The sequence below is a fragment of the Bombus pyrosoma genome, linkage group LG17, assembly GCF_014825855.1.
Source record: "Bombus pyrosoma isolate SC7728 linkage group LG17, ASM1482585v1, whole genome shotgun sequence".
NCBI lineage: Eukaryota > Metazoa > Arthropoda > Insecta > Hymenoptera > Apidae > Bombus > Bombus pyrosoma.
The window spans coordinates 774288-794494 of NC_057786.1; the positions used below are offsets into that span (position 1 = coordinate 774288).

Here is a 20207-nt window from a genome sequence, read left to right on the forward strand (position 1 = left end):
AAATCCGTAACGTGCCAAACACGCGTCAATCGCTCGTCCGTAACTTCTTTGCAGACAAGACGTATCCCTTATAGATAAATAAATACACGTATTAAATAGTTTTGGTCGAGTAATACGGTAATAAGAATCGCTACGGTAAGCAGCTTCCCTAATTCGACAAAAATACCCGGGTAATGGAATTCCCCGGATAATAGAACGAACAATCAGACTTCCGATATGATATTTCGCTTATTCGAATATAGTTTAAGATTAACTGACAGATTCTTCGGATATTTATGAGTCCCTCTTTTTGGCTGCTCTCCATATAGAATCTGTAATAATGCTTCTTCCCTGATCGGGGAAAAATAAATGACATTTTCTAACAGTAGGTATAGAGGGGTCTAAGTTTATAAGTGTTAAACTCGTTGACCTCGATCGCAGAAATGATTTCCTCTTGTCAGCTAGAAATATAGATACAGATTGCGTTAGAATTCTATCGCGTGCAATAAGATGCATATTGAATATTCGATTAATCGTTTATTACAGCTGTACTAAAATGTTGTGCAATATCACAATGTGTTAAGTAAACCTAATTTAATAGATACATTTACGTATATATACAGGGTGTTTCGTTTTAATCGATCCGCGCAGAGATATCGATAAAGCGTTTCAAATGGAACATGGCTTGTTTCGAGCAAAACATCTCGCAATGGTTACGAGTCCTATCTAGATTGTAATAATTTTTTCGAACAACATAACATAAGTGTAAATTTGTTCATGTAATTCCTAATTCAAATATTATATGAATATACATGTGATATATATAATGAAAATATGACGTATAGTAAATATTTCCTCGAAGGATAAAATTAGTTTTTCGCTTCTATATTGAACATTGAAGTATTGTGTTCATGTCTATTCTGCTTCAATCGGTCAATATTTGACTCGTAATATTTGGTGGTAAAAGCACCTGGATGCATCGATCTTTCATCCATGCTCGTCGCTTTACCCTTCTACAAAATATGTATTATATTAATTCCACTTCAATGAGATTCAATGGCAATATTATATTTGTTACTAACATACTAATATCAGAATTCCCCGTAGACTTTTAGTTAATTATATATCTTTGAATTATAGAATGTTCCTTCTAATACATGTTAAACATTTCTAAATAATCGTTGTATGTGCAATTTTGATCGCGTATTGCAAATTTCAAAGCAGCGGCTTTTCAAAAACTCGCAGCTGTTATTGACTCTGGTAGATGGCACTATGTTCCAACATAAGTTCATATTCTTTATTTGTCCGACTGAGCAGAGAGTCTGCTTGAAACAGATCGAAATGAATATTTTTTACACATGGTTCTTTCTACGAGAGAAACTACAGAATCGTACAGAAATGTATAATTTCTCGTGCTCGCTTAGATCGTAGCATAACAATTACTTCTTTCAATAATAAATCCAAGTATTTCATTGACGTGAATGTACCTTTAAAATTCGTACCGTCGACTGAGTTTCATAGCTTGATATTTGTCGCTGTAAAATAAGAGAAAATGAAATAGAACTGGAATCTCTAGTTTCCAAAAGACAGATACGACATTCCTAGAACCTAGAATACGTAAGCGAGCAATGACAGGTGTAAATATTTCATTAGTCGGAAGATTGGAAAAGCCTGTACGGGGCACCAAAATTCAGTTGGTCGTTCGGCAAAAGTCGGCGAGGTTCGGCAGCGGTCGCGTGGTCGTCGAAGCGTACGACACGTAGATAGAATACAAGGAAAATCGGCTTCGTGAGCGCCGTAAGCCATGACCCATTCGTTTCATGGACAAACCGAAATCAGACGGTTGAGAAGTTATGACATCGTCTTCGTCGTGGTGATCGGTCTTTTTCTCTCGTACGTCTGCACCGCTACGATTGGCCGGCAGGTGCTAACTTGCTAATTGCTGCCAAGTCGTACGGCTCGTTCCGATCACGAATAACAGCATCTCGTGTGCGTAATAGTAACAGTGTGCACAAGCCAAAAACCATTCGGTAGACTTTCCGGATCGACACATCTTGCACATTGTCCTCTGTTACTCGTAATCCTCTCGTAGTCCCGTGCATCGTGCATCGTACGTCGTATTATACGGTCCCCTCGTGGAACTGCTGTATGCTTTGATTCGCGCAGTATCGATTCGTCAGGCGGCTGGTTTACAACCGGCGTGCACGCTGTATAGCACCCACGCTGACAGTGAAGCTTGGACTGCAGACGCGTGTGTAGTTAACCCAGTGGCCAGCGACATCGAGCTACGCACACGGAAGAGCAACGCTATCAACATCTCGATGGTGAGTCCGTGAATCGCTACGTCATGTGTCCGATGTGTCGCTGCGTCACGTCTCATTGCTCTTTCGCATTCGATGTCCTCCTCGAGCACTTTCATTCTTCCAGTGACATGCTTTCGACCATTGTTTTCCACGGTTTGCACTTGCACACGTTGTTGCTCTCCACCGTTTCGCTCGATCACTTCGTCTTTATCCGTCTCCTTATTACCATTCCCTTCGGTTATTGCCTGTTACTTGCTTCTTGCGTATTTTGTTCGTGCCAGAAGTTGCAGTTACGCGACAGCTCAGGTTCACTGGGGGGTCAGCTCTCGAATAAATCTTGTTAGAATGTGACAGTTCTGTCGGTTCGGTAATCAACGTTTGGTATTACGAAATTTGCCGAGTATCCTGTGCTATCGCAGACTTTTACGTGGAAGCACGTGGTGCTGACGTAAGATATACATATTTTGTCGCAACTGTGTTCGCGGATACGTACGAATCGATCACTGTCTTTTCAGGGTTACTGTATGAATAAGACAGTAGATTCGTTAATAAGCGATGCGTCAGTCGATGTACTGTTTGCCAGTATTAAATAATTACGATGTTCATGGAAAATGTATTAGTTCGATTAACGCAGTTGTAGAATAGCTTAATTTATTATGAATTTATTGACAAAATGCACGATTTATGAATTTTAATGGAATTTAATTTATCCAAAATTTATCCCGTTTGGAATAATTATTTGAGTTATTATTTTTTAGTTCCTTTCTTTAGGCAATATTCTTTGAACATTTTAAGAATATTTGTATTTCTTAAAAATCGTAAGACGTAGTAGCATAGATTTGCATGGTCTATCATAAATACAATTGCAAGCTATTTATATGAAATTTGCATTACATATGCACTAATTGTATTATCGCGTTTTTAAAATTTATCATATATTTCACGTTTTAAAAAATTTGTGGCAAATTCTCAATCGTTTCACCGTTGTATCTCGGTATCGTTCATACGTTTCCTACTATTTTCCATCATATAGTTTAGTCGTTACTATATGGTTACTAAGTGAATTACGCGAATGTTCAAATACGAAATAACATCAACACTATGAAATAGCATGAGAGTTATAACGAACTACAAGGAAACACGATACTCATGTGATGACTTAATTTTAACGTGTTAAAACTTAGACGTTATAATGGAAAATATCATCAATCTTCTTGAGAGTACTTAGAACGTGAGTGAAAGGTTTGAATACTTATTAGAGGTTCTCGAAGGAATGAAATTCGTAGCGTAACAGGAGAGATACATTTACGCAGAAAGAGCAGAAAATTCCATTTCCATTGGAAAAATAGAAAGAAGCACAGTAACTTGCGAGCACTTGTAAACAAAATCGTGCCACATGACGATGAAGCTCGTAAAACAATGCACAATTTTTCTCTACGACCTTCTTTTGATTTCAATTTTTAATTTCATTTAGTTGATTTAATTTAGTTTAATTTAATTTATGTTAATTGGCTCGGTTATTAGATATCCCGGGTATCTTCTGCGAAGCGAAACTAACATATTCTACGAATAGAAGTTGAAAAAGATGCAGACTCGTAAACGCTTTATTGAATATTTAATTGTAATTTAAAAATTACAACAAAAATACGAAATGGCATGATGGATTATTTAGCCTTGAATTTCTTGAGAGCCGAATCATTATGATCGAAAGAATATAAATTATTTTCTAAAGAATTTAAAACGTGTATTTTAAAATATATCTATTTGGGAGACAATTTTCCGTACTCAGCAATATTTATTCAGAGTAATAATTTGTTATATCCCGTAGAATTATACTTAAGCTAAGAAAGGAACTAAACTTACGAACGTGTGCCAGTATGATTCAAGAGGGTAATTTTAATGATTAAACGAGCATTATCCTTGGTACTAACCTAACCCAAGATCGTTAGATATTACGCCATTGAATTTCTATTTGAATAGAACCTAAAAGAGAAAGATTACGCGACTAAAGTTGACATCCATTAGAAATTAATGTAGAGAATTCGCGACGCATTTCTATCATTCATCGAAGAAGAGGTATAAAAATAGTCTACTCATAGAAAATATTTTGGGCACCCCGTATACTATATTTTCTACAAATGCTAGAAATTTGTTGTTTAATTTTTTCGCCACTAGACCAGCGTATCCCATTTAAATACTCGAACTGCAGGTGACGCGATCATATTTTTCGGGACTACTTCGATATACTTGTGTATAGGGTGTCTCGCGTAACGCGACTCGTATTTTTCTGCCATCTGCGGCCATGTAATAACAGAATGTATCGAACCGTAGTTTAATGTCGCCGAGTGTACTGCGAACGACGATAAAATATTCCAAAAATACCTTGTTTTCATAGCGAAACCAAGGGCTGTTTAGGGAACGTAAATATAGGACCATCTGTCGTTTTTTCCATGAGGTGCTACAGGATTTCACGAAAAATTTAAAAAACGTGTTACAGATATTTCTGCTTGCTTAATGTCACGTTCACAATGGTGGGAATAATATTTCACCCGTCGATATATTTCAGAATTATTTGCATTACACTTCACCATTAAAGTATGGTTCAAAAAATTCTTCGCAAATGGCTGAAAGATACTGAGTCGCATCACGCGGGACACCCTTTATACGCTCCATTCGACTACTCGAATTCTGTGTGACGTGGAAAACTGCATTTTTTCGTGCGCAACTGCACTGTAAAAGTTTTGCGCGTGGATCCGCTCTTTTCATTCTGTCATTGCCTTTTATTTCTTTTTACATTCCTTCGTTTATTTAGGGAAGATAATATAATAGCGCGCAGAAGATCGGACGTGTACATTTTTTTTTTTTTTTTTATTCGAACGACTGTTTCTGAATTATTAGCTTTTATATTATCTTCCGCTTCTACTGCAAAATATCGTTTCAGATAAACTTTTAGTCCGTGTCCCAACTGTCGTAGTTTCGTTTCTCGCGATGCTTCCTTTTCAATTGGACTTTGACGTTTTTCATTTTATTTTAGCTATTTCTCTCTGCAATTTGTCTTGTTAGACATTCGGTAAATTCTTCTAGCTATAAATTATTATGTGGATGATTATCCCCGGTAGGACGTCGCCTTACAGTATCCCGTGAGAATTCTATAGAAGATCAGCAGGGTGTTTCCTTTTTAAGCCTCGTTTAATCCGATCTTTGTGCGTCCGCAGGACTAGTTGATTAGGATGTTGTGCAACGCGCTTTTCTTATGTTTCGTCGCATTTCTCTTAGTTTCCTCTTCGGTAGACGATATTTCTGGTTCTTCGTTTCTGATGTATCACGAACCGTTAACAAACTGTTGTCAGTAGAATTGATTGCAGCGATTGAAATTTACCCACGCGGTTCTTTGCTGCTGTTCCCAACGGGACTATTCCATAAGTCTGTGTATGGGTTTAATGATGGTTTTGTACATTGGTAATTTATTGTCTACACAGAGTACTGCCTTACTGTTTGTTAAGCGATATATCTGTCTTTTTTTTTTCATTTTTATGCGTATTTTCGACTACTCTTTTGACGTGCTCTTTGGACACGAGTTCGCAGTCCAGACGAGGTATAATGTCACATCAACTACAAGGTTATTAGCGTCACTATAGGAGAATATATTATCTGGGAAATATTAACATTGTACTATGCTAATTTATCGAATAATTTAGTTTGCATGATAAACATTAGAAAATGATGAGTTTGGTCTCTTGAATTATTCATAATTAATTTAGATTTCCCGTGGAATGTATTGTGTCTGGGACACTTGTAAATTTTGTCACCTATCGTTAAAGATAAGTCGCGTTCATGTGACTTTCTTAATTTCTATGGAAGGCGGTACACGTATAAAATCGAACGTGTACAGTGTCTCGGCAAAATTATATTTATCTTTTACCGTATACCTCTCGTAAATGATTAAATTCTTGGATTGCAACAGTCACCTGTAAATTGAAATTCTGCCTAAAATCTATCATCGAAACTATGCTGTATTTTATATTCCTTCTTGCTCGATAACAATTACCGTATTGGTAGCAGATAATCTACAACGATACATAGAGCATAGAATAGGATACTACCATAGAAATCTTTTAAGCGTATATTACTTCATTAGCAATTGAAATTTCATTGGTAAATACAATTTCGTTGTATGCAGTACCATTGTAATCTCGTTCATCAACAATGTACACATCTCAGGAACTGTGTTTAAACGATAAACGCAACTACGTTTCAAGTTACTAAAGTATCAGGTATCAAAGTAACGTGACCAGCAAGTAGTCGCTAAATAACCCAAGATGTTGACGCGACCGCAAACTCTGGATTCAAAAAAAAAAAAAAGAAAAAAAAGAAGAAAAAAGAAAGGAGAACAAAAGATCTACGACATTCGTGCAGACAAAGAGCACGTAACTTTCAAATTTTTCGACTATAGCTTTTTTTCTTAAGAAATTGCAAATATATAAGCAAACCGATGTAACAGGTTGTTAAAAAAGAGTTTACAGTTCACCTACCAAGAGGAGCAAACATGTCCAAGCGACTTGATCTCTGCGGTCAATGCTTTTGGCGTAAAATCGATTTTTATCATTTACGAATATTGGGTGTCGCGAGTAAGTTTCTTCGTTGAACGTAAACAACGAGATTGATCCTGAAGTACCCGAGTTAGCTCGGAATTGCCAAGACAAAATATTACTAATATCGATCGAGATTACTCGTTAAACGAAGAGGAATATTCGAAGATGTACGACAATGTGAATGTTGCATTACAGCGGAAGCAAATCATATCGGACATTTACTATAATAAAGATTTTTGCTCCGTTTGCGTCTATGAAGCAATTTCTATCGATATTGGTACGGTAGAATTCCCATTATCCGGCATAGCCAGGATCGAGGCTGTGCCGGATAATCAAATGTGCTGGATAATTGGACCATATCTACGAGCTGATAAGAACGAAGAAAATAATTCAAAAAAAGCAAAAAACCAAGGAAATTTAATGGGTAATATAACAAGCGATTTCTTCCTGACACTAATGTGTAACGGTATGATAGATTTTTGAGGAATCCACTTCAGAAATAGAGCCACGAGACATTGAGAAAAGTTGATACCAACGTGTGTCTTGTGCGATCTTGTTTCAAAGCCACAGCCATTTTAGTGTCTCGATAATTCGCAACTGCGTATCTGTGGTTCTTAGATGAATTTTTAATTTTCCTTGTTCGTGAGACACCGTTTAAAAATGTAGCTTTTCTTGGAATAAATTTTCATGGAAAATACAAGATCGAGACACGAGAGTACTGGCGTCTTATCGTTAGTGCCGGAGATAGAGGTTTTAGAGCTGTGCACTTTAAAGTACTTAGAGTTTTGCGCACGAGTTTTGAGCACCACAGTGATACAATGGGCGGTGTGTGTGTGCAATTAACGCAGGTTTAAGTAACAACAACGAGATCGTATTTTAAATGCAGTTTTTACTATATTTTCAATTGCCAAAATTCGTTCTTGCGTACTTTTTGTTTATTAGTAGGTTTGAGCAGAGTTCAGCTCGTTAAATTTTATGGAGATTATTTTTGAAAGAATGACAGTGTCAGAATGACAGTGTGTATGCATAGAATTTTAATTACATTTTTCTTTGCTTCATATTAATTTAAATTTCCTTGTCGCTAAAAGCATGATCACACTTTACTTTGTCGAAGCTCGTAGTGAAAGCTTCAAAGCGTGTACACGACATACAAAAATTATAATTTAAGTCATGTTTCAAACACCTAGAAATTAATGGGTTTCGCTTCTTCTTCGTCAGTTTTTAATATTCCTCTTTAACGTTAACGCTCTTTTCCTGCTTGGGAAATTTCACGTTTACAAAATATTTATCACTATTCTCCAATATCCTATATGAATATACATGAGAATTTGTAAGAGAAAAATTTTAACGAAATATAAACCTGCAGTCTGGCAAATAATTCGTCGAACGTTGTACGGATCCCATAATTTTGTGACGTTCGTTTTGTAAAAAATTACCAATCCACGGCACAGCTTCGAGCCATAGTTCCAATTTAGACTAATAAATTATTTCATAGAAAACTTCCAGTGCACATATATACATACGTAATCGTTTAATTTTATCTCGTAAATATCTGGTTTCCACCTTGCGTTACTTTGAAGTTGAAATTACGATATAGGAGTATATAAGAGATAGTATAATTTTACATTTCTAGCATTTACATAGCTGACTCGTCGATCGTACACTTGCTCCCCTAGAGTGAAAATATCTCTGAAACGATTTGAATAGCACTGATTGAATACTATCCCACGCGAAAAATTCTCCATCTGCATCAAAAGTTCCTGAAATTGGTACATATCGTTGTAGAAACGAAGGTTCATACTGAAAATCTGAAAGTTACATTTTAAATTTATAAATTGCTAACTATATTTCTTACTGAATTTTGGAAACTTTTCAGACAGGATTTTTCAACGTCTTGCGAATTTTTCACATACAATTTCAACATTCTGGAAATTCTTTAGATAGATAGGATTTGAACATTTCGGAAATTGTTCCGGCAGTTGGTGTGTCGTTACGAAAGTTTATTCGGGCGAAACGCTATGGATAATTTGAAAACGGTTGCACGTTTTATTTCTTCATTTGTTTGTTCCATTTTATATTTTATATTCAATTTGAATTTTAAGGTATCTCGTCGGCCTAAACAGTAGCAGCTTATAATTCTAAACGATACTTGATTAGGTGAAGCTGCGCAAAGTGTCAGTGGCAGGGAGAAATTGCCTTGCCGTTTTCAGCCACTCGACGTACAAAGGGCGCCGCAGAAAACGTCTCTTGCGTGAAAAAGGTATTTTTTTTTTTTTTTGTTCCAAACGTACGTGCTAAATTTTTATTTAATCTTAATTTACACTAACACAAGTACTAACGTTTAAATTAATCTCGGTACTTTTTGTTTTATTACGGTACAAGGATAATCTTTTTACGCTTATCGTTAAAAAGAAGGAGAAAAGATTATTTTCTTCGAGCCTTTTACCGCGATATCTGAAAACTGACTGAACGTGATTTCAGCTGACTTTATAATTTTGTTTCATTGTTTTCTTTTATTATTATCGTCGTTATCCTTCTGTTAGGCTTCCGCCTACTAATCCGCTAGAAGTTTAGGTGCTAATAATAATTTATGCTTAATATTATAACGTATAAGTAAGAAAGTAATAATATTAAAAAAGTATGTGAGTAGCTATGTAAATAACAACATTTCTTTGATACAGCGTTGATTTGCACACTATCTCTCTGTGTCTTGTTCTCACCTTTAATGCTAGTAATTAACATCACATTGCCATCACATTATCATCACGTATTTCGCATAGTTCTTCTTTGCTTAGATCTTGTGCTATACTTGGTTTATTTTATCGCTTGATTAACGCTATCCGACGTTCGTGACACCTTAATTTCGTTTCGACAGCGAACGTTTAAGATGAATGACACGTAATAGTAGCCAAATGAGTATCGAAACACGATTTATGAATCAGTCAAATCTAAACGGTTCGTGATGTATTTAAAAATTTGTTGCTCGATGAGTTCATCTGATTTCCAGTTTTATGACATCATCCGAACTAAATGCGTCCATCAATGTATCGATTCCCAAGGTTAACTTTACGAATGTCTAAAAAGACGATTCTTCTGCATAATTGTCCAGCGAAGCAGACATTCAATTCGTTCGAAATAGTTGCGGATTTAGTCGAAAAGCCAAGTCATGGATCAGTGAACTCGTCTTTGAATGGGCTAAAATTAAATACGAAAATACCCGCGTATCGTGTAGTCCGTTTAAAAAGATAATCCGGATGTGTTGCCATCCAAAAATACCAAAACCAAACACCGCTCTGATTTTTATTGAAAAATACCGTCCAACGAAGAGAAAGTTAGGTGGTTCAGCCGTGGAGAACTAGGAAAAGAAGGAAGCTAACGCGTAAAAAAGGGACGAGGGGAAACATCGTTTATTGTTCGTATTGTTTCGCTGGACATTCGCAGAGGAAATTCTGTTAAATATCCTCGGCAATCGTGCCGCTATGGATGGAGGTGGACCTCGAGAAACTTTCCGCTTTCCAACTGCCAACTGGATTAAAGCCAGATTAAATACGACAGTAATAAAAGGAACCGGGACTATCTCCCTCCGATTTAATCCTTTTTAGCGTGATTCGCGTTTCTGTTATTCTATTATTTGATAACTGTTTTATCGACTGTCGATATAACGGGAAACGCGTTCGTGTTTAAATTGCAACGCCGAAGTACCCTTGGCAACTTTTATCGCGCGAAGTTTGGAATTTCTATTAGCCTTAGGTGAGAATTAAAGTTAACCTCGCCTTATCGGCGGCTACGCGTGGTATCGTTTAACTCTGCTGTTTTCCTCGGCCCTACATGAATATTATATTTCGATAAATATTGGTCAACTTTGTTTGAACTTTGCTCTTTTTCCCCCCTTTAATATTTCTCTTTACTGTTCGATAGAATTTCTCCAGCTTTTGGGTATTCCGCGACTTTTGTGAATAAAATAGGTAAGAAAAAGGAGTGACAATATCCGAAGAGACACAAAGGTGAAGGAGAGGAGCAAAGGGGACAGCAGAGTTAATTATCATATTGCGTCGTTAATTATAATACAGCGTCGTGAGTGATACGAAGTGGTATGTTTCACACTTTTTGCGTTGCATAAATATTTTAGAGCAGCAGATGACTTTCAATCAATATCGGGCATGTATTCGCGAAATATAACGAATAATCGGAACGTATAAAAACGATAGGTAATTAAAATTTTATATTTACGCGAGCACGACGCTTAATTCGAGTATTATTAATATAGAATTTATTATTATTTCATTTTTTTCAAAACCACAACGTTGTTTGATTTATTCGAGTAATGCTTTTATGATTTTGAAGTATTTTATTATTTATTTAATACGAAATACGTGGGACGTTGCTAAACAAAACGTATCTTCTATTTTTATTTGTTTTGCTGGATTGTCACGTCCTATTGTAATAAAAGTAAATGATATTAAAAAATACGTCGTTCGGATCAAAGTTAGGGGATACGAATTATGTCATATTAAGATAATCTTATCGCATACTAAGATAAATTTATCACTTGACGCTGTTTCGGCTAAATCAGTCGTTTTTTCTGTATCTACGAACTTAGTGTCTTATATCGAAGTATCGTAATCACTTGTTATACCATAAATCGTTTACATCATCGAGAAATTAAATTTCCCAATCAAACTTGCGAATAGTGATTATAAAAAGCGGCAAAGCATCGACAATAAAAGGTTTAACGTCAATTCTCTTCTGTCCCTGACTTTTTCTTCTCTAAATCGAACCTGGTAAAGTATATTTTTATAATGCATTTGTATTTTTCGTAGATAATATTCGATTGATTATCGATCATTTCTTTCGTGATATCTAGCAAAAGCTCATGTTTATGGAAATATGACAAGCATGAATTTTTCCACTTGCAACTCCCTTCTATGATTTTAAATTACAAAAATAATCTTCCCCGGTTCGTCGAACCAAAGTTTTAAAACAACCGACGATATTTCGTGCACAGATTTGAACGACGCGTTATTTTATCTCGTAATTGTACGGGCAAACGTGCCCCGCTTGAAATGAAATATTCTTTGCATCGGTGACACAGTTCTTTCAGAAACCTCTAGGCCAAATAGGTTGCACTTTGCACCTAATGAAACGGATAATGAATATCCTGTTACCGTATCACCTGCTATCGTATCAATTGATGATGATGACGATTGATTGATAACGATGTGTACAAATAACAATAATAAGATTGTATACAAACAACAGTACTAAAATTCTATACACACGACGCTAATAAAATTGTACGCAAAGTAGGAAACGACGAACTAATCTCAATTAAATCGTTCGCGTTGCAGTTAGTTATTTGGAAGGGTCTGTCTTGCAACGTTATCAAAGTGTCCGACGGAATAGATTAAAATAACTCGATCTGTCTGCTGCAGCGTTGAAAAAGATGCTAACGCCGGGACGATCGGGATCAATCAGTCCCGCGGAGATCGGCAATGTACCGGACACGAAGGATCCTGGGGCAACAGGAAATGGTTCGGGGGGAGCTTACATGCGTGGTGCGCGCAGCCCGGGCTCCTACGAGGGCGACGACAGGGCGAAAGAGTTCCTTTCGACCGGAAGAGCCGGAAGGAGGAATGCCCTGACGGAGATTTTGGGCCGCCACGCTGAACCTGCGATGTTGGATCTGCCGGATCGATTCGAGGAGCTTTCCATGGAGACAGGTTAGCCATACGACGAATATACTTAAACGTAAGCTGATGGAAGCGTCCGAACACCCACAGACACCGCATTTAACATCGTTTCTTTCTTTTGATTTTTTCATTTTTATCGTTGCTACTTTTAGTTTATTACGGACGTCAGAAGCCACGTCCAAAGGGAATTTCTCGGCGATGCACGCGGTGGATAAAAATCGAAATAATCGTGGTTCGATTTCGATCTTATCAGAATCCGGTCGTTCGAAAATTAACACGCGCAAAAGATCCTGCGACATTTGCCGAACCGAACGAGCCTTCGGTGCCGGTTCTTTTGCTTCCAATTTCGCTTCGGAACTCTAAAATCGTCTTCCTCGCCTCGGCCACCTCCTCCAGGACTCATCCTTCTGATCGACGGTCTTCAAGGTTGCTGATTGTCCCGCTTCTCTAAAAAAAATAAGACCCAATGGGCACATCTCAGAGATCTCGCGTCTCTCTCGTAGAAATTTGCCTTTTGTGGAGCGGGTGCGAGATGATTCGAGGAATCATCGAAGGTGGCCTCTCCGATGACTGTGAGAAAATTTCTTCGAGTCTGAAGAATCGAGACGCCAACGCTTGACGCCAGTGCTCGACGCCAGTGCTTGACGCCAGTCGAGACCCTTCGGAATCCTTAATTTATGGCACGGCTGTGTGTGGCAAGAACCGAAGCGACCTTTCTACGTGCAAAGTGTCTGTTCAATCTGTGCAATCGCCCAGGGACTCCAAACTAAACGCCACAGCCGTGTCATAAAGCGTATCAGCGGCGATCGCTAACAGCTACGATAAATTTGGACGTATCGTTCGTTGTGCCAAGTACTTGCAAGATATCGGAAGAAGGGCTGTTTGAATTTATTTATCGATAATAACGCGACTCTTGGAAAAAGTATACAATCTTTTTATATTGTTTTAATTCCTATTCGTTTTATGAATCTTTGCTCGAAACGAGCACCGTAGCACGCTGGTACTCGCTTGTATTATCGTTGAATCAAGGCCGATTCTGCCATTTTCTTAATATTCAGATGCTCTGGCCTTCGCTCGCTTACTATGCATGAGCCTTTATTACTCTTGACATAATGTAAAGTTACACTCTAATCAGAAATAATGGACGTAAGAAGAATGGCGATATTTCCTGTTTCGCTACGGTGGAACGTGAACATGCTCTATTTTTAATCAGCGTCGTTCCTCATCGAATCTCTAATTTTATTTAACGTGGAATTCCTAATCCTATGTAATTCTAATTAGTTACGTAATATGGTTATGGATAGTTCTGTAACTCTAATCGTAACTAGCAAAATGTGTTCGCGTCATAAAATGACTAGAAATTAAACTTTATTTTCTTTCTCACACACTTCCATTCTGAATCTTCCTTTCTGAAAATTGCAATTTGTCTCGCAGACATTCGGCAATTCTTATTTTGATCTGGTAACACATAGATGTTTTCCCAGCAGTCTGTACCGTTTCTTACATCGTTCTCAATTAATCGTGTAATTGATAATATTGAATTAATAATTCGACGTGTTTCCTGTGTAATCTCCTCAAGATAGATCGTAGCTGCATGGATCGTTTGCCACAGCGTTTCGATGATCGGACAGTCCCTTTCTCAACCAGTTAGTTCTATTTCGTAGGTCCCTCCGAAGATCTTCGCAAATCTCGAGTTTCCCCCCCAACAATTTGGATCGTTCGTTGACGTCGCGTATCACATCTAACGTTGTCATGAATTAGTTGCAGGTCAATCGAGCAGTGGTGGGCAAGATCCGAATTCGCCAGGCACCTCGAAACAACAGGGTTGACACAGTCCCTGGTTTCGTTCTATGAATACCTCGGTCGCAACATCGACGGAACGTGCCATTGATGGGAAACGCAGCAGCAACGAAAGAAGTGGTTGTTCGAAGTTGCACGAGAAAGGAGTTGCTGAAACACACAACATCGGGCCGTCACTCGATGTGACGCTCGGCCTCAAACTTCACGCATCGTTTATCTTGTCGTTACCGTTGGCGAATGCGCCGGTGTGGTTGCTCCTTGAAAGCCAGCTGCACACGTGCGCTACTGTAGGCATGTGATTTAACGCGTGTGTGGAGAGTACGCTATTGGAAACGAGCGTTACAGCTCGTGTTGTTAGTAACGAACAGAGACATATTCACAATATGCATTGAAATAGCTACGATTAGTTAGCAAGTTTGATATTATTGAGGCAGCAACGTCGCAGACAATTTACCAGCTCTTGCGACGCGTCGTTAATAAGAGTTAGGCGACGCGCTCTGGAAAAAAGAGAGCACTGCGAGAAAATGGTTTTTTCCAGACAAACGCGTTTAGAATTACGCGCTTTACAGTGGCGGGTGAACGAATATATATTTTTTTTTTTTATTCCAAGTGCATTCTCAAGTTGCACCAACTCCAAAGTTATTAGAGCGACCACTGTGAGAACAGTCAGTGGGACAAACGAATATGCGCTTTGCCACAATCTTCTTTTTGCGACATGTCTGCTGGATTTCATAAATCGTGTTGCGCTCTTTTCACGCTGTGCTTGCGACAAAATAGGATAAAGTCTGCCTGCCGAGAAAAACAGTCGATTTTCTCATTTCCTAAAGATGTTTCTTAACTTGTATTAATGTAATAAATAGACTGCGAACTTTCGTGCATTTTTACATCTTTATGAATGGAACTAAAGAAACGGACCTTTGTTTCGTCTCTACCGAATATTAGAGTAAATATCTTGCTTCGGATATTTAACATACTTTTGGATATACGCGTCAAAATAAATGCAAAAATAAATGCACAAGTAAATGCAGAAAAATCCGCAGTCTGGTAATAAATAATCGTCCACTCTTTCGTTATCGGTAAATGACTAATCGTGAATTGCGAAGTCGATAATTATTCCAGAAAATCGAGGTTGTCTCTGTAATTCTGTCCTATAAAAAAAGCATGAAAATGTCAAGATAGATCTCGTCGCATCTTAATCTCTTTCTAACAGAGCACGTCGTGTACGTGTGGATATAGCTGGGGAATCGCACGATGGGAAACACTTGCTGTCTGTCTCACGGAATAAATCTTTCATGTCGTGACGTCGTGAATGTTGTATACCGATAGGTCAGCGTGTTTGTACGTGTGTACGCCCCCATGGGCACCTTGTGAATTGCGAATATAGTTCGCAGAAACGAGTATGATCCTTTGTGTAAATTTGTCAGGTTCTGTTACCACCGAAGATATCTTACAAATTCTCGGCCTGTTTCCTCTTCTTTTCTTTGCATCGCGGTACGCGTAAATATCATACATTTAGGAATTAAAAGCTTGACATAAGATACGCAAACATTGGCCTATTGGCAAACACGCGCGTAGAGATATATTTTCATTTATGATCAGAAATCGTGTTGTGTATTCAAAATTTGTAATGAGAAATAAGTATTTTCTGAAATTCTCATATTTTTACAAATGCGTGTGATTTGTTACATGCCTAAAGATTATTTATAACGCTTAGTAATTTAATTGCGGCAACGAAATTGTCTTGCACCGTAATCAACTCTAGATGTGCTTTGGATACATCCATGAAATACTATAGCACAATACGAACAGAATTACCTCCATCTTAAATCATTTTCCCAGGATTTTCAATGTAAAACAATTTATGTTATATTAATATTCGTTTACAGTAATGCTGTTTAATCTCGTACCACAAAACTGTTAATGTGAAACAAGATCATCAACGGACTTGCATAAATACAAGATGCTCTATTGTATTTAATTTGTGAAAATATCGATGAAGTCATTAATGGATCTAAGAAAAGAAATATACTGCTGGTCAAAAGATAGAGAATTAAGAATAGGTCTTTTCTTCTGAGAATGTTTCCAGGATTCAAGGGTAATCTCCTTAACCGCGACTATATTCTCTGTTAATATTAAATTACACTGTAATTTAATTACTTGATGTATAGTAATTACACTGTACTTGAATTACGTAACGCAAACTTTTCATTTAGTTCGATTTGTAATCACAAATTACTTTAATCGCGAGTGTAATTGAATTATTTTACTATTATAATTCTCGAAGCAATTCATCAATTGTAATTTCGCACAATTCTGATGCAAATTACTTATTTTAATGCTTAAACTTCGTTATTCTTAGTTGCAGGTAATCGATAATTAAATTAATGACGAATATAATAATTAATGAACGTGGAACTTCAATTGTTTCATAATATTGAAATTTCTGTCGAAAATAATGTACAGTACGTTAATTGTGTACAAAATACGTAATTCTTAGCTATGTCAATATATAAGGGCTTGTACAGATGGATACTGAGAATAATGTGTCTTTGAATTACCGAATTGTAAATATATATATGTACTGCGAGCGGTGTTGGGCATTATTGAATAAATTTCACGTTGCAATGATCCTTATTTAAATAAGAATGTTATTTCAATTTCTTATTTGTTACTTAATAGGTAAATGAAATTTTGCCCAGCACCGTGTACGCGGCAGAATGTTTAGCACGTAACAAGAAATGACTGACGAATGATCTCCTGTAAAGAAACTGTTTTTTAGCGTTATGCTATTTTATCGCGTAAGACGTAAAATTTTAACGCTATTAGTAACGATTATTGTTTCACGTATATCGAATTTTTGCTACAATTTAAATACGATAAACTTATGTATATTGTTACTAGATAAGGCGAGGCACACAAGTAAGCAGCATCGAGCTCCTAACAGTATTTGTGTATGTAACTGGTGGTAATTAATCTAAGGGATAAATATAACGTGTAAGTAATAGAAAATTAATTTCAACTCGAGGCTTGTAATAATGTTTTACATTTTCATTGTACCGGTGTGAGAGGAAAGTTGAATTTATGTGATTTATACATAATTTCATCCAATAATCATTCGAAATGTATCTTCTTAAGGTCCCTATAGACGTTGAAACACGTTGCGATGCTTAGAGTTCATAAAATCTGCATCAGTTTCGGTTTACCTTCGCATTACCGACTCTTCTCAATGTACCAACGTCGAAACACGTGTCTGAAAGTGTTTGATTATATTCCGATAGAAGGTATGTTGGTTACAGAAGGTACAAAATTTAAGAGAAGCAGAAATAGGCAAGAAGATGGTTAACCGCATGATTCTGCTTTTCGATCGCATCGACTTCGCCCAAGGATCGACGAACGAAATACAACGACGACGAGGGTGTACTGTAAATTACATTCAACGTCGGTGCTGTCCTCTATACGTTGAAATTTCCATTCCAAATAGGATCTACCTTGCCAACTAACACGGGACAGTGATTGCTGCACCGATATAAGTTGCTTCTGATGTCGATTCGCCGATACCGAACTACGTACACATCGTAACATGTAATCACGAGACCTAAATAATGTCGATACATGCGTCGCAACATGTTTTAACGAGACACGTTCTTCGAGGTTGATCTGATGAAGATACCAGCGAACGATTTTTACACGAATGTTTGGATCATTGGTAGCGTAGATCTCCGTTCGAATATCAGCAACAGTCCCGATTGTCAGCTCCGTTTTATTTTTTTAGGTGCTTGGAAAATCTCTGAACATTTTTGCGAAGCCCTGCGAATGTACACCGCGCATTGTCTACAAAATGTCAAGAGGACAAATTGATCATCGTGCTAGTTAAACATCATGAAATTTTGAAGAAAATTTTGATAATAATTGACGCGGTTGAAACTTAGGATAGCGTTAGTTAATTAATAGAAAAGGTACTAATTGCGGTTTCTTTGGACAAGCGTCTGGATCCGTTGGATGAGAGTCTCTTATTTACGTAATGTAAATTATGTTTGATATCGATGGCGCCCTCTACACGTTGAAAGCCGCGTGTCTACGGGACTTTGCTCACCAACTAAGACGGGAAGCATCGATAAATGTTGCTGTCTGATGGTGATTCGCCGATACCAAACTACATGTATCGTAACATGTAATCACGAGACCTAAGTGTCGATGCGTGCGCCGCAACGTGGTTCAACGTGTATAGAGGCCTTTAGCGATAAGGACACGAGCACAGATAACGGTCTATGATACGACCGGACTATTATTAATAAATAATAAATGTCGATCGATGAAAAATCTTGTCGAAACATGTACAAGCACGTACAATAACGGCCTTCGCGATTAAGTTCATTATTTAAAACTACTGTGTCTAGCGAATAAACACGATTGTAACAATGTATGCCACTCGTATATGGGAACAGAACATAAATATAATTCGTATGTGTGATTCGGCCGACACCTTGTTTCATCCCACTTTTGCTTTTTTTTTCTTCAATTGCTCTTCTATGATAACCATCTTGACTTTGAAAGCAGCTGCAATTATTCAGCAAATATAATCGAAGCAAACAAACCCGAGCGCATGTACAGGATGTAACAAAACATGTGGAACCTACTTGGCGGCCTGAAAGACAATGGAAAATGTTGGTATCAAAATAAATATGTTCTGTCTGCCTTCGTCAAATATCTTACTGCCAGAATTGATACACCCGTAAGTCCTTCTGTTAATTTCAAAGAATCTTCCTTGCTCTACCTGTTGCTTAACAAACAAACGAACTGAATTTGGTTCATTCGTTGACGCAGGAATGATTTCTTTGAAAAGCTTGCTCTAGTTTGAGCCCTAGCGTCTCGACATTTTTAATAAGTTTGCTCTGCTTATTTTAACATTCGCTAAATCTTCTCATAGACAAATACAGATAGAGCACGTGTTTACACGAACGTTTTTCATTGTTTGTTCTGTTACACCCTGTGAAACCATTCCACCCACAGAACCATTGTTAAAGCAATCGCCGTCTGGCGACTATTCACGCAACATGAATATTTGATCGGAATACGACCGCTAATTGTATCCTGGAAATGAAATGTAATTTGCTGACACTAGGGGCTCGGTGATAATCTCCTATGATTTATTCTTCTTCTTCGCGAGATATACATATATACATACATACATACATACATACATACATACGTACGTACATACATACACGTGAAACGTAAAACATGGATTTTTGTGGCAGATAAACATTCGAGGAAAATATAATCGCAATTTGCAGAAGTAGTGCTCGAGCAACTCTATTGCTCTAAGGTTTTCTGTGAAAATGATGTTATGGAAAAGTCGTAACAGTGATATCATTTCCAACTCGCACCAACTAACGTATTAACTAACGTTGTTAGTTGTTATGTTCGTTCATTATGCCTACAGTCAAAGAGGAAATTTTGAAGTTGCTATCTTCTAGAGGACACAATACATGGCGCGGTGCGTTTATTGGCATCCAAGGCTACAAAGAGAAGGATATTAAAGTGGGTCGGAATTACGAGACAAGGTCCACATACGCGCCCCTTTTCATTGCAAGCAAATGCAAGCGGCGTGACAATGGAAAAAATTCTGTTTACACAGCCTGTCAGCTTGTCGTTTGTTCGCCTATGTATACGGAATACTACTGACATGAAAGAGAAACCGAAGCACCGAGCCTCTACGTCGCGATGAATAAACATCGTTAGAGCTTGTACGAAACTACAAATGATCTTGATTTGTTTTTATTTCGTTGTGTTTCTTCTCTCTTCTAGTATTATTTGCTAGTATTTACTTTCAGTTTATGTTG

The 20207-nt window shown here is 37.5% G+C and overlaps 1 protein-coding gene and 1 long non-coding RNA gene across 2 annotated transcripts; one reads left to right on the forward strand and one right to left on the reverse strand.

Annotated features, from left to right (window-relative positions):
• Positions 1-505: 505 nt before the first annotated feature.
• Positions 506-17388, forward strand: LOC122576828. The gene is made up of 4 exons (XM_043747654.1): positions 506-2303; positions 9032-9134; positions 12307-12594; positions 14326-17388. Exons 1-4 carry the CDS (start codon positions 2301-2303, stop codon positions 14391-14393), a joined length of 462 nt encoding a protein of 153 aa, XP_043603589.1. The 5' UTR covers positions 506-2300; the 3' UTR covers positions 14394-17388.
• On the reverse strand, positions 7749-8867 carry LOC122576829. Its single transcript, XR_006319911.1, has 2 exons — positions 8730-8867; positions 7749-8634 (listed from the first exon to the last, which is right to left on the reverse strand). It is a non-coding gene; the product is annotated as an uncharacterized LOC122576829 (long non-coding RNA).
• Positions 17389-20207: the final 2819 nt, after the last annotated feature.

What these genes read in the sequence shown, in the direction of transcription:
- LOC122576828 (XM_043747654.1), top strand. An exon ending in ACGTCTCTTGCGTGAAAAAG is followed by an intron (nt 9,135 to 12,306) that starts GTATTTTTTTTT and finishes TGTCTGCTGCAG; the next exon opens with CGTTGAAAAAGATGCTAACG. An exon ending in GGAGCTTTCCATGGAGACAG is followed by an intron (nt 12,595 to 14,325) that starts GTTAGCCATACG and finishes GTCATGAATTAG; the next exon opens with TTGCAGGTCAATCGAGCAGT.